Source organism: Xenopus laevis, chromosome 9_10L (assembly GCF_017654675.1).
Source record: "Xenopus laevis strain J_2021 chromosome 9_10L, Xenopus_laevis_v10.1, whole genome shotgun sequence".
NCBI classification, from domain to species: domain Eukaryota; kingdom Metazoa; phylum Chordata; class Amphibia; order Anura; family Pipidae; genus Xenopus; species Xenopus laevis.
Genome location: NC_054387.1, coordinates 116970372 through 116985749, shown reverse-complemented (window position 1 = coordinate 116985749; position 15378 = coordinate 116970372). Strand labels below are relative to the sequence as shown.

General features: G+C 42.8%; 1 protein-coding gene across 1 annotated transcript in view; it reads left to right on the top strand.

Annotated features, from left to right (window-relative positions):
* LOC108701637 (coronin-7) overlaps positions 1-15378 on the top strand; it is a 100622-nt gene that overhangs the window by 77694 nt on the left and 7550 nt on the right. Inside the window, exons 10-17 of the mRNA XM_018236541.2 lie at positions 10187-10241; positions 10540-10597; positions 10985-11130; positions 11989-12084; positions 12211-12330; positions 13231-13327; positions 13607-13782; positions 15200-15305. Coding sequence (XP_018092030.1) covers positions 10187-10241; positions 10540-10597; positions 10985-11130; positions 11989-12084; positions 12211-12330; positions 13231-13327; positions 13607-13782; positions 15200-15305 — 854 coding nt within the window. The remainder of the gene's footprint in view (positions 1-10186; positions 10242-10539; positions 10598-10984; positions 11131-11988; positions 12085-12210; positions 12331-13230; positions 13328-13606; positions 13783-15199; positions 15306-15378) is intronic.

Below are 15378 nucleotides of genomic sequence, written 5' to 3'. Positions count from 1 at the left end.
CATGGTAACAACCCCCCATTTGTCCACTCACACTCTCTGCAGGTGCCTACTATGCCACCTCTCCCCCCCAGGCCATTCTAAAGTCATGAGGTGTGCTCCTGTAGTTGTACCACTGCACCCACTTTCCTAATTCCAGGGGTGGGAAGGGGAGGTAGTAAGAGTAAAATAATAACAATGCTCCATTTGTATTATATCATGAAAAAAGTAAACATGGACTATCTTCTTAATACAAGAATAGGCAGAATGAATTTTGGCACAGCCATTTAACTGCTCAGTATACCAGTCCAGGAATGTACATACAGATTGCCCTAAACAAAGGCTGGCCATGCAAAGGGGAACTTGAACCAGGAAAGAAAGTCTAATAACTGCTGGTATAGGAGGACAATGGAGAAAGAACACGATAACCTCTGTGCCAAGGATAGTCAACCTTTGGCGTGCCAGATGCTGCACATGTACCACATCCTGTATACAGATTAGCTGCAGATCTGATGATTGGAGTTCTACAAAAGACAGGGGTGCTAAAGGTTGCTCTATTTGCCCTTAAAAGCTAGATGCAAGCATGTCCCTCTCAGGCCGGCCGGTACTTTGATGATTGGGCGGAGGAGTGCAGATGTTTTTATTGGTCTCCTGTAAGCTTCATTTCTGCTTTTCGAGGCTTAAATTATGCACTTTATGGTATATAGCCCATAAAAGTAGGTGTGAGCATGGGAGAGACTCGGACTACTAGGAGAAGGAGATGCTAAAGCTGTGGACGCTATGGTGGTGATTTGTAAATTATAATTCATTTACAAGTTTTGGTGCAGGACATTGGGTGTTACCGGGAGATGTCCCTTTAGTGGTAAAACACACAGCTACACTGTGCTAGTGATGGGAACAGTCAGGTCAGACAGGGAGACTAGTGAATTCTGTGCAGCCTAATCCTCATGAGGACACCATCCTAATAGCCATCTGTGTATGACTGGACTGTATGAAATATTGTATTTATGTGTATCGCTTTAAGATTGGAGCCACTGCCTGTCAGGTCGGGTTCACTGAGAGGAGACGTTTGGCAGCTGACGCCCTCAGGAATTATTAGGTAATGAGCGTGGAGGGAAGGGTAAACGTAACCCGGCGCAGCCTCTCAGGTGCATGCTGCTTCTTGCCAATTGTCTGGGTGACATTTGTGGGACTGGCCGGACCTGTTCTGTGCGACAGGTGCCACACGCGTGTCACTTTGCTGACACATCAACTGGTTTGTGCGCTGGGAAGGGGGAGAGCCATTCCTCAGCACAAAAGAGCCACTGACCTACCTGTCATCTAAATATAGAGAGCAGGCCCAGCCAAACACATAGGGGCTATGCTGTCATCTGTATTTAGAACACAGGCGGTGCCACATATCATTCCTATACCTACTGCTCTGCTCTAAGTAAGGGAGGGTGCTGTCATACCTGCAGTTTTCATGTTACTATTTATACCCCTTTTCATAAATAGACATACAGTATTAAATATGCTGTGGAGTTGTTGCCTAAACCATATTATTTGACCATAGGATTAATGAATGTCTTTGATTCCCCCCCCCCAAGAAAAAAATGCTGCTTCAGTAAAACACCCCAAACTACAACAATTCACCTTTTTTTATACGTTTGTTTCTACAACTCTCAGACTTGGAAATTCATCTGCCATCCAGTTTCTAGCACTTAAATACCCTAGTTACCCGGCAGCCATTTGAAAGTCAGAATGATAGATCAATGAGGGACAGAAAAGAAAGACAAGCATATAAAAAGAAGAATAACAAACTATTACAGTTGATTTGTTTGTTGTTGTTTTTTTCTGTTGCTGGGGTCAGCGACCCTAATAGCCAGATAATTTTTTCATTTGCAAGCTGGGTATGGGCAGAATGGTAACGCACATCATTTAAAAACCACACAAAATAAATAATGAATGTCAGATAAAACATTGCTTCAAATAGGTCCACACAAAGTTAATATACAGCCTTTGAGGTAGCTGTACGTGAGAGAGACAGAGCAAATAAATAAATAAATCTGTAGTACCTATAATAACACGTATTTAAGTTTATGTTACTTGAAATTTTCAGTAAATCATATAGAAATTGTGACTGTTCTGCTGCTGCTGCTGAACTTTTAGCAAATCCTTGCTGGGAGTTGTAGTTCAGCTACAGGGAGGGAATATGATCACTGAAGTATTAGCTTGCAGTACCATATGCAGTATGCGTGCTCCCATTCACCCTACATTCCTCCCACAGAGACCAAGCTGCTGCTCAATATAGTGACCTTCCATCCCTTTTTCTTCCCCTTTTTTCATTTTTTCACGTCCCCCTTCTCTCACGCTTTCCTTTTTTGCCTCTTTCACACAGATCCAAGTCCTCTTCCTGTCCCCCAGCCCCATCTCTCTCACGCTCTCCCCTAATTTACTATACTTCAGATATTTCCAGAGCTAAATCTCTGCCGAGCCGTGTTTGACAGGAGAGATGTGTGAGAGAGTTTCCCGGCCGACCAAAGGGGTCACTGGAAGAAGATAGTCTGCCGTAGCCAAGGCCTTTGTACTAAACACGAGCCCAATTAACCTCAGTGGTTTTATGTAGACTTTCCCAGCTTTATTTACACAACAGCCATAACATAAATAGAAAATTCCTTTCTCTATCCCACTACTGGATATTTATCGCCATGGTTACAAAGGCCAAGCAGTGGCCATTTTGTTTCTACATTTGTTTACATTGCATGTATGGTTTGGAATAGAAAAAAGCCCACTGTCCTGGGAGTTGTATCTCAGCCATCCATTTTGAACCCATGCTGTATGTAGAGGGAACAATCCAGATGAGAACCTTGCCTCAGACAACAATGTGCAGCCAGTTACCAGGGATGCCGAAAAGCAGCATGTGATAACTTTAAGGCCAATGGCACACTGGGCATATGGTCTACTTCTCTGTGGCTGCATTGATGGGGAGGCCATGGGAGGCTGCATGACTAGTGTTGAGAGTCTCTCCTGTGTGTAGCTCCAGTGATAGGTACAGTGGCCTGAGGGTAGCTACTCAGAGCAGATATTGGTGCATGCTTTCTCGTTTTCTGCACCAGAGTCCTCTCCATGTAGCTGCACTCAAGCCAATGTCAGTGGAGCTACACACAGGAGGAGTAGAATCATCTGGGGCTTTGCTCTTTGGGGGCAATAAAATAGGGACGTTTAACACTTAGGGGCATATTTCTCAAGGGTCGAATTTCGAATTGAAAATACTTCAAAAAGACCAACCAAAGTTGTTTTGGGTCGAAGAGGTTCGTATTCGGCCGTATTCGAATCGTACGATCGAAGGAATATGGCATTAGATCAAATTCGATTGGAAGTTTTCCCTCCAAAAAACTTTGATTTTTCAAAGTCCACCAATTGACTCCAAATAGGTTCTAGGAGGTCCCCATAAGCTAAAACAGCACTTCGGCAGGTTTTAGATAGCGAATGGTCGAAGTCGAAGTTTTAAAGAGACAGTACATGATAAATTTCGATATTCGAATTTCGACGTTTTTTTCAAATTCAAATCGAATTTGGACTATTCCCTAGTCGAACTACACAAAAAATAGTTTTTAACTTCGAAAATTCACCTCGACCTTTGATAAATCTGCCCCTTAATACATTCTGTGGTAGCACATGTAGCTCCTGAGTCACCCCTGCAGTAGTGTTACCCGGAGAAAGATGCTTCGCTCCATTAGGGCTGACACCTTTTCTGGAAAGTCATGTGTGAATTACTGCTAAATGTTTATAGCTTTAGCAGGGATGCTCAGTCTGTGGGCCTCCATCTTATATAGCTTTAGCTGCAATAGACTTTGCAGTGTGCAAAGTGCAAAAAAATGCTTTAACATGGATGCTCAGTCTTAAGGCCTCCATCTTATATAGCTGTAGCTGCAGTAAACTTAAGGGGTCATTTATGACCTTTAAGGCAGTGTGCAAAAAATGGGCACAATACCCCTGTCTTTTGCACCTCTGCATTCAGACACGCAAGTTAGGGAGTGGCAGAGGCCACAAGTGGAAAGTACAGGGCTGCGTCCCCTGATTTGGAACATCACAGCCAGATGGGGGGGAAAGAAGTGCTTTTTGAATGAGCACTAAGGTGAGCGCACTTCTTTTCCAGGTCCTTTTAAATTACCCATATCCATAAAATATCCATCCATTTCAGCACTACATCATGCATAGGGTTGCCAAAAAGCTAGGGCTGGTATTACAAATTTGCCGGCAGTGTAGTTGCTGTTAAACTTGTAATAACTAGTAAATCCACTACATTTACATGGAATGACCCACCTAAGAAAAAAGCGGCAGCCCTAATCACCCATCATCCTCAGTAAGCTGTTTTAAATGGTAGAGACATTGTAGTGCAGTAAACACAAATTTTCAATTGATTTTCATTTTTTATTTTTTGAGATCTTTCAACTAGGGATACACTGAACTGTCAACTGAATCTGAACCGTAATTTGCATTTGCAAATTATCACCTAGAATGGAGAAAAAACCTGCAAGGTTCTTAAATTTGTAACCAAAATCATGGGAATTTAAGGTTTGGATTAATTTTGACAAGGAATATGGATTCAGATGAATCCTGCTGAAAAAGACTTGGATTTGGCTTAATCCTGGATTTGGTGCATCCCGGATTCAAGTTTCAGATACTAACTGGTTGCTTTGGTTTAATAACCCTAGCAATTGTGGAAGTCAGAATGGAAGGTCTGTAGGAGGGGGGATAAAAAATGAAAAGCAGTTAAAAATAACAATCAACTTGAACCCTCAGAGTCAGTTTTTTGTTTTGTTGGGTTGCTGGGGTCATTGACCCCTAATAACCAGACAGCATGTTTGCTTGGAATGCTGCTTATTTTTAAATAAATAAATAATGACTAGCTAAAAGGTTGCTTAGAATGGGTTAATGTATAATCTAAGATAGCTGTAACAGGGGAGCTGTTATTTAGGATGCTGGGAATAACCGTGGTAGTGATGTCACAATCTCTTGTACTGGATAAATCCCGAGAAGCAGATGGGCTTTGGATAAGCATGTGCGTATTGTTTAGCACCCAAGCCTTGGGAATACATGTAATATTTTGTCATTTGAGCCATTTAACTGTCTGAAGAACGTCACAATAAAGAGTTGTTGCTTTTGCTTCCCCTTCTTTTTGTCCTCTGTGTATAACATGGGTGAGTGGTAACTGGTTACTTCCCACGGGCCTGTGGTTCCTGGGGAAGAGTTCCCAGCCCTGGGGGGCATAGGACAGGAGGAGGTGAAGAGAGCAAGAGGTAGAAATTTGGGAATCTGAGATAGGGGGCAAGTGTGGGAGAGGTCTGGGGAGGTGACATAAGTGACATAAATGAACATCCTCCTTCTGCTGCTGCTTAACTTACTGATTCCCAGGTCTGTTCTGTCTGGTGCTGGGTTTATCCACTGGGACTGCAAGGAGCGGAATGGATCATTTAACCCTTTTTGCTTTATCTTTGTGTGACTCTATGCATTCTGTTCACAGCAGCATTTACAGTTATACTCTTCACTGCTGTTTGGAAAGTTTCCGTTTTCATTTACTGTAACACTGGCTGGGAATGCTTAGCGGAGTACCCAGAACTAAATGCTCCTTGATGGAATGCATTATTAGTTTGGTTCCTCATATGCTCCCACCTGTATAGACTGGGGATTACATCTAACCAGACCCTGCATGGCTATCATACACACAAGGCTGGTCAAAAGTATGGGGCCCAAAGTAAGGCTGGATCAAACACAATAAAGCAGCAACAAGTACAGGTTAGGAACTGTTATCCCTAGCAATCCAATAAAAAATAGGTTGAGTTCCCCTTAAATCAGTCTTTGCGCAGCATCTACATCCAATTAAAATGCAAAGGTTTCTCAGTTTGTTGGTCAGTGTCCCTGTGCCAGTGTGTTATACCTGCCCAGTGAGACGTAAAATGGCAGCCGGCACGTGAGCCGGGGCACCAAATCACCCGAGGAAATACAGTAGCAAATGAATATACGGATTGTTCCATCAATCTGAGCCCTGAAGACAAGCTACTTCCGAACAGGTCTGGCCAGCCTCAATCTACAATACAACCTATTTATTGTGATTGGAGAGGGGGGATTACTATGCTCCAGTTACATAGGCATTTCCAAGTGTAGTTGCTTAAGTCTCTGCTCACTACAGGGTGCATGACAATCTGACGCACATCCTGCAGATCTGTCTCCATCAGACCAATGAGTGGAATTCTGCCATGAGACTGTATGGGGCCTGTTATCGGTCATGGGTTAATTAATAGGGTGCGGTTTTTCCAGGATTCGATTCGGGATTCGGTTTGGGTTCGGCCTTTTTCAGCAGGATTCGGATTCTGCCGAATCCTTCTGCCGAATCGAACCTGAATCCTTATTTGTATATGCAAATTAGGGGCAGGGAGGGAAATTGTGTGACTTTTTGTCACAAAACAAGGAAGTAAAAAATGTTTTCCCCTTCCCACCCCTAATTTGCATATGCAAATTTGGTTCTGTATTCGGCCGAATCTTTTGTTAAGGATTCGGGGGTTCGGCCGAATCCAAAATAGTGGATTCGGTGCATCCCTATGATAAATAGAGAAATGGGTGCTCTTTTACTCAAGGGCAAGTCATGCCTGAATCTGTGGGATCCTAGCTCTGCTGAGGTGTCCCCGCTTATAGCCTTCATTGTACCCTGAGCTTCAGGCCTAGAGAGTGAGTTTAGTGGATTAAGCGTATAGTGTAAGGCGATGGTTGTTTAACAAAATGAACATGATGTAAATCCATTGTAGAAGTGCAACCCTTTGGTCAGGCTTCCATCATAATGAGCTTACAATTATTTATATTGGAACACATTTCTCTATCAACCAGTCATCTATAATTCCAAGAATATCCAGGGCAAGACGTGTTCATCCCAAATCTCACCCTTTCTGGTGTATCTTGGAAAGGAAACAGACATAATTGCCATATTTTACTCTAACTGGAGGGGCCAGTCTGGAGTGGTGGGGAGCCAAATCCTTCACCATGGCCTGCGCATTATACCTCTTCACTCACTACTCGTTCGAAACACAGTCAGGGACCATAGAAGATCTATCAGAAGTAGAGATGCACCGAACCTCGGAATCCTTCGTGAAAGATTTAGCCGAATACCATACCAAATCTGCATATGCAAATTAGGGGTGGGAAGGGGAAAACTGTTTTTTACTTCCTTGTCTTTTGACAAAAAGTCACTTCACGCCCCTAATTTGCATATGCAAATTTAGATTTGGTTCGGCCGGGCAGAAGCATTCGGCCGAATCTGAATCCTGCTGAAAAAGGCAGAATCCTGGATTTGGTGCATCCCTAATCAGAAGCTCCAATAAAGAGGTCATGTTTAAAGATAATGATCAGTTTAGCCCAGAATGAATCTGAACCATATATTATTACAAGATTAATGTCATTTTGAGTGTTGATATACATTCCTTCTAAGTTGACCATACTTGGACAAATAAAAGCTGCAGACTTGTCCCCTCTAGACTGACTTAAGAAGTCCTGCCCAATCGATATCTGACTGAAAATCCTGTGGGGTGAGGACCACACTGGCGCATTGATGCATCCCAGGTGACCTCACCAAATGAACGGATCTTACCATGTGTTTTAGTGTGGGAGCAGCAGTGTCTTGAGACTAGAGTGAATGGTGTCTAAGGTAGGGAAACACCAAATCCACTATGTCCTTCCCTTTGTATTTAATACACGTAGAAAGCAGCAATGTAGCCAGTCCAACTGTCTCACAGGTGCTCCGTCCACACACCTCAAATCTTGTATACAATCAAAAGCGGAGAACAGAGGAACAAACTTGCAGAATAACTGCTAAAGTGCAAATTTATTATAGTCCACACAACATGTTTCGGGCGTCACAGGCCCTTTTTCAAGTGTCACTTGAAAAGGGGCCTGTGACGCCCGAAACATGTTCTGCAAGTTTGTTCCTCTGTTCTCCGCTTTTGATTGTATACCAAATCCACTATTTTGGGATTTGGCCAAATCCTAATTCCTAAGTGAAAGATTCGGCCAAATCCCAAACTGAATCCAAACCCTAATTTAAATATGTAAATTAGGATCAAGAAGGGTGAAATTCTTTTTACTTCCTGTTTGTGTGATGAGAAGTCATGGTATTTTTGGTTAGGCAGTGCACTTGGATTCTGCTGAATCCAAATCCTTCTGAAAAAAGCCAAATCCTGAACCAAATCCTGGATTCGGTGCAGGTATAAGGTATATTATTTTTGCCTAGTCATCTTTGTCTGTACAACATTCCCCATGCTCCCATAATTTAGTATTTTAGAACTGATCTTTATATGTATGTAGGATTGCCACCTTTTTTGGAAAAAAATACCGGCCTTCCTATATATTTATCTTTTTTCCCTATTAATAACATTGGGATCAACCATCAATTTTACCGGTCAGGCCTGTAAAATACTGGCCAGGTGGCAATCTTATATGTACGTTTGCTGCAGTTTATGTGCTTTAAAGGACAAGGAAAGTCAAAAAAAATAAAATCCCATTTTTACTTTCTTTAATGAAAAAGAAACCTATCTCCAATATACTTTAATGAAAAAATGTGTACCGTCTTTATAAGAAACCTGACTGTATGCAGTGAAATTCTCCCTTCATTAACTGCTGTGGATAAGAATTGTCAGATGGTCCCTAACTGCTGAGCAGGGAAACAATCATACTTATGAACAGCAGGGGGAGCCCCCGCCTTACTTCTCAGCCAAGCAGCTTTGTTTATGATGATCCCTAAGCAGCCCAGACCACACTGAGCATGTGCACAGTCTTAGTCTTGCAAAGATGTTTAACAAAGTTACAACATGTCGGCCCCCTGTGGCCAACTTTGAAAGCATAAATCATGATTAGGCTTTGTTGTGCAGTAAGTTCATGTTTATATTTAGTATACAAAATACAGCATTTCTAGCCTTATTCTATTTTAGACTTTCCTTGTCCTTTAAGGGTAATGTTACCATCAGAGACATTTCTAGTAAAGGTTGCTGGGCTTCACTCCAGTTACTTTATAAACACTGTTTTACTATTCACGTGAGTGTCCTCTGCCACCCGCTGTCTGTTCACTGGAAGTGCAGGAGTCATCTTCAGCTTCAGTTGTCATACTCAAGGGAGGTTGGTAGAGAACTAGGACTGAAGCATTATTTGGCAATTTTTCACTTGTATAAGGTCAGTGTGGGCCATTATTTGGCATATTTTCACTTGTATAGAGTCAGTGTGAGCCATTATTTGGCAGATTTTCACTTGTATAGAGTCAGTGTGAGCCATTATTTGGCAGATTTTCACTTGTATAGAGTCAGTGTGAGTTATTAACAAATCAGTACATTAGGGAGGCTTCTTTCCAGTTTAACTAGGACTTCAAGGTGAATGATATCGACCTATTTGGGAGCTTTCTGGATAACAGATCCCTTACTACTACTAACAGTAGTGCTGAATTGATATCATTGGCATCAGATTTTCTCTGGACCAGCACTTCTATTAACAATGGCTCCTGTAAAGTCTAAAACGTTGTGCATCACAATATTGAAGTGCTCTACCTCCGTATACTTCCTTTTGGAATCAGGTGCTCAGCAATAAAATACCCTACCTGCCATGGGTTAGGGATTCACATGCAAAGTCCACAGCATTGCGGCACACTGACAAAGGGAATGCCTTTTGTCTACTTGAATTGGAGCCAATGAACTTCACAAGTATAAACGCATTCACTTTGTCAGTGTGCCGCAATGTTGTGGACTTTGCATGTAAAACCTTTTGCATGGTAATACTAGAGGATAAAACGCTTCCCTTTCGGTATAGGTTTTGGTGGCCCTTGGGGGTTGGTTGGGCCCCAGGCCTATGCCTGAGCCATATAGTTGCTTATGATATCTAAATAGATGTCTCTAGACTGGATGGAAACATAAATACAATAGCAGTAACCCTATAACAGGGGTATAACAATAGAGGAAGCAGACCCTACAGCTACTGGGGCATGGGGGCTAGAACTGAGAAGCAGTTTCAATATGTTTTATGAAAAATGTCTTGTACTATTTTAGGGGGGGCTAAAATGGTGTTGCTGTGGAGCCCGCTACTGGCGAATGTGCTTTAAAAAAATATTGCTATTGCTCTGTATGGCTATAGAACCGTAGGGCAGGGATTTGTTAGTACTGTAACCCAATAAGTAACCAGATGTTCCCTCTCTCGGCAGAATTCTCATCCCCCTGTACGATGCCGACACCGGGCTGCTGATCCTTGGAGCTCAGGTAAACACAAGTCTGCACGCACAGCTTTACCCAGAAGCCCTCTCTCCCCCATATTAAGCACTGCTTGGCCCAACCACCCACATGGTTCAATTTTAGCTGTGTGCCGGCTCATATTTACTTTGTTAATGTCTTCTTCCTTACACTGCAATATTTAATCCAAGCAGCCCATATAAAATAATGCAAGCCGCCTTCCTATTCAGTTGCTGCAATTAACCCTTTGGCTTCAGGGGCTGCTTGCCCCACAGGTTATGGGGTATATGTATTATTCTTAGGTGTAATGCTGCTGTTTCTCCTCTAGGGGGAAGGGAGCCTGTATTGCATGGAGGTCAGCACAGAACCACACTCTCTATCACAAAGTAAGGACTCTATATATTTCTATATATGTGTTTTTTTGTTGTTTTTTAGTCTGTGATTGTCTCTCTTTCATTTTCTTTTGCAATCTAAAGGCATGTGGTCCTCTGTTTGTCTCACTGTCTATTTGCCGTGCCACTGAACCTCTCATGTAAGGTGAGACACTCTCATTTAGGGAGTGGGTTCTCTGTGTGTTGGCGTGAATGTGTGGCTGCCTCATGTCACTGCCTTACTCTCATGTCACAGGATTTGCTCTCATGCCACAAGGTTTGCTCAGCCTGGTGGTGCATCACACTCATAATTATATCATTCTGTGCTGAGCCTGTGAGTCTCCATGTTTGAGTGAAACAGAAGAGGCTTTAGTGTTGTCTAACTCACCGTCTCTGTCTCAGTTTCGCAGTGTGTCACAGAGGAGCAGACTCGTGGCCTGGCTTTGGTCCCAAAACTGTGTCTGGATGTTATGAACTGTGAGCTCTTGCGCCTCCTCCAGCTTACTGATAAGTTCATTATTCCTATCAGTTACAACGTCCAACGCAAGGTACCATTGATCATCTCTCTGTAACAGCCGTCCTCCATTCACATTGTTTTCTTTTATTCCCAGTACATACCCTGCCATATTACTATTTTCCTCATCTAATCACCTGCCCCCCCTGCACATACCCTCCTCATTATTCTCTGCTACATTACTTTCTTCCTCTTCATTCAGTTAGCTGCCTCCCCTGTACATAACCTGTTACATTACTTTCTTCCTCTTTAATTAGCTGCCTCCTTTGTACATACCCTGCCATGTTGCTCTCCTCCACATTCAATTAGCAGCCTCCCTTGTACATACCCTGGTACATTACTGTCTTCCTCTTCATTCAATTAGCTGCCTCCCCTGTACATACTGTTACATTACTTTCTTCCTCTTCAATTACCTGCCTCCCCAGTACATACTCTGTTATGTTACTTTCTTCCTCTTCAGTTAGCTGCCTCCTATTTACATACCTTGCCATCTTAATGTCCTCCACATTAATTTAGCTGCTTCCCCTGTACATACCCTGTTACATTACTTTCTTCCTCTTCAATTACCTGCCTTCCCTGTACATACTCTGTTATATACCCTGCCATGTTACTCTCTTCCTTTATTAATCCCCTACCTGCCCTGTACATTGCTCTCTTCTATCAATCACCTGCCTCCCCCATACATACCTTGCCACATTACCACATCTTGGTCTGCACCTACAGACTACTATTTACCCATTCTGTGTATAATGTCTCTGAAATTAATGTTGAATTGCCAGCTATATGGGGAGCACTACAATGAAAAAGATGTGGCTCTCAATTTATATCTTGATTCATATAAGTTACACTACTCATGATTATCCTTGTCTCCCTCCCTTTGTCCCTTTCTCAGTCAGTAAAGGAGTTACAAGTCGATCTGTTTCCCGACACAGCTGGTTGCACCACAGTCCTCTCAGCTCAGGATTGGTGGAAAGGGGAAAACAAACAGGTGAGTTAAACCAATCAACACTTTACTCTGCACATGTGACATGGCCCACCTGATGATATATTATAGCTACATATAAGCCCCTAATGTGCAGGTATATCTCAGTCTGTCCATTATTGTACTTACCAGGTCCAGAAGGTCTCCTTGGATCCATATCATCGCCCAGCCCCTTCCTGCCGTGGTAACTCAGGGAAGAAACAGAATGAACAGCAGGAAAATGACATTGTGTCATCTATTGCAGAGCCCAGTGTGAGAATACCCATTATATTTGTGTAATTTATATCCATCTTGTGTACAGAGGGGTGAATGTGTTATCAATCAGAGTCTTGTCATAGTAATAACAGGGAGTTATATAGTGTGTAGATCATTTCTCCAAAATCCCTATATAACCAGGATGGTTTATGCATGAAAGCCTACTGACCCCAACTACCCACTGAATAATCACTTTGCCAACTACATGGGGACTCTATGCATCCTTCAGTGCTGTTTTGTTCTGATTTTGTTCTAGAATGTTTCCCCCACCAGATGGCAGTATTAATCAGATGTGGAAATCCCAAAATGTGCTAATTAGTGGGAAAAGAAGAGCTTGCATTAAAGGGACAAGAAAGCCTGTTATGCCATTTGAAATCACAGAGACCTTGGCATCCATCTTGTTCATCAAGCAAAGCTGCCATAGATACTTAGCCAGCTCAGGGGACCATGAGAACGGTGTTAAAAAACCTCTGATATTCTGTACAGCAGGGGTGCCCAACTGTTTTTACCCATGAGCCACATTCAAATGTAAAAAGAGTTGGGGAGCAACACAAACCTGAAAAAGTCCCTTGCGGTGCCAAATAAAGGCTGTGATTGGCTATTTGGTAGCCCTTATGTGGACTGGCAGCTTACGGGAGACTCTACTTGGCACTATATTTCATTTTTATGGAATCAAAACTTTCTACTAAGCCTGGAATTCAAAAATAAGCACCTGCTTTGAGGCCAGTGAGAGCAACATCCAAGGGGTTGGTGAGCAACATGTTGCTCACGAGCTACTGGTTGGGAGTCACTGCTGTACAGTATATGGGCGTGCATACAAATTGCATGAATGTGCTATAGTCTTACCCTGCAGTTTGTATTGCATAGTACATAGAACCCTTCTTTATCTTCCCTTAGGATGGTAGCACCCTATCCTCTCCCTCCAGCTCACTCACATCCCCATCTAGTGGAATTGTGTCCAGCACCAGTCAACGCTCTCTCCAAAGCTTTTTGGGTAAGTGCGCTTTACTGCCATAGAATCCTTAAGTGTGATGGCACATGCTCTGTTAAGCACATGAAACCTCCTCCTGCCCTTGACTTGAATGTTAAAGTGTTGACTGTAAGCAGCCATAGTGGTTCAGATGCCTCCTATTCAAGTCAGTTGAGAGGCAGCAGTGGAAGGTTTTGGGTGATTTTCAGTCAGCTTCAGCCTAAGATATGCGAATCTGCTAGCATTATTGTATAAAGTTATGAAAGGGTTTTGTTTGATCTTAATTGAATGAAACCTTTAAAGGTCAAAGTTCCCGTCTCCGGCACACTCAGGGCACAGTCCTGCACCGTGACCATCACATTACCAACCTGCGTGGGATAAGCCAGAGCACTCCAGGGGAAAGTGACGGCTTTTGCATCAATTACCAGAGACTGGCTCTGCCATTGGCTGCCCCAGGAGGACAGGTGGCAGTACTAGAGGTAAGCAGGCAAGAGGATATATAAATATATACGGGACCCCCATTTGAAAGTTGGAGAGAGTCTGAAGAAGAAGTTAAATAATTCAAGAACTATGAAAAAAAGAACAAAAGGCCAATTGAAAAGTTACTTAGAATTAGCCATTCTATAACATTCTAATAGCTAACTTAAAGGTGAACCATCCCTTTAAGCCTCCTAAAGGTATGTGTGGTCTTCATTGCATGTCCTTTTATATGGCTCCCACACCAAATTGCACAGGGTTGAGCTACTCTAGATTTCTTAGCTAAGTACGGCTCAGAACAGAAGGCAGATGTTAGAAGTGCTTGGCCTTTTCTCTACAGCCATAGAAGTTGTACATCTTCTACTTTCCTGCTATAAGGGATGACCAGCAATCCTTATTAAATTCCAGAGGTGTTATGCCACTTTTAGGGTGGATTCCAGTATGTTAGCAAGTACTTTGAGCCAGAATGACCTGCACCCAGTGGAATGGAACCCAAATCAAGAAGTCATTATGACAGATTTGCAACCATTGGTTTCTACCAGAAATAGACATTGTAGCTTCACAAGTGAACAAAAAGCTGTCCAAATTTGTGAGGCTTATCTACCATATGGTCACTCATGGGCTTGTGTGTAGGGTAGCAGTTTTAGGGGCAGCCCTTGGGTGTCTAAATGAAGGGGGTGTCCAGCACCAGACCTAAATAAAGGGAAATGTGGTGGTGGGCCATTAACTCAGTCCTGGAAGTTTTCAACTTGACTAACATCTTTACCCATAATTCCATAAATGTGGAAAATGTATTTTTGGGTCATACAGTGGGCTCTCTTGATGTCTCCATTTAATAGTCCACTTAATGGAGAAGGAAAGCTACCAAAGCAGTTTATTGCCAATAGATTAGCCACAATAGTGCAAGCTATAGTACTATATTTATTCTGTAGAATGTTTTACAATACCTGAGTAAAAAGGTCTAGAAGTTTGTTTAGGATAGCAGCTGCCATTTATGCTTGTTGTGACATCACTTCCTACCTGAGTCTCTCCCTACTCACTTATAGCTCTGGGCTCAGCAGGGAGAGGGAAAAGGAAGAGGGAGAGTGGAGCAAACTGAGCATGCTCAAGCCCTAGCCCTGGAAGTTTATGCTAAAAACAGGAAGTCTGATAAAGAAGCCCATGTGTACACAATAGAAGGGAAAAAAAGCCGTGTTTCTTTTGACAGAGGACTCAGAGCAGGGTTTACCTTTCTGATAGAGCTTACTTAGTTTTAGCCTTCTCCTTTAATAGCATTTAATGGTCTGTTTGTCTGCATTTGGTGGCAATGGGTTACTAGACTGGACTAAACTTTGCAGATATTATTGAGGATGAATCAAAAGCATTGAGTGTAGTCAGCTGACCAGTTGCAACCAATTACTTCTGCATTCTTTCTCACAGTTTTCTCAGACTGGCCGTCTTCCGGACACACTGCCCACTGTCCAGAACTCGGTGGCTGTGACAGATCTCACCTGGGACACCTTCAACCCTCACAGACTGGTCACAGGTAATCATTTCTAAACATCTGCTTCTTCTGATGCCATGTGATGTGGGTAACACTAGCAGGCTGGCATGGTAGC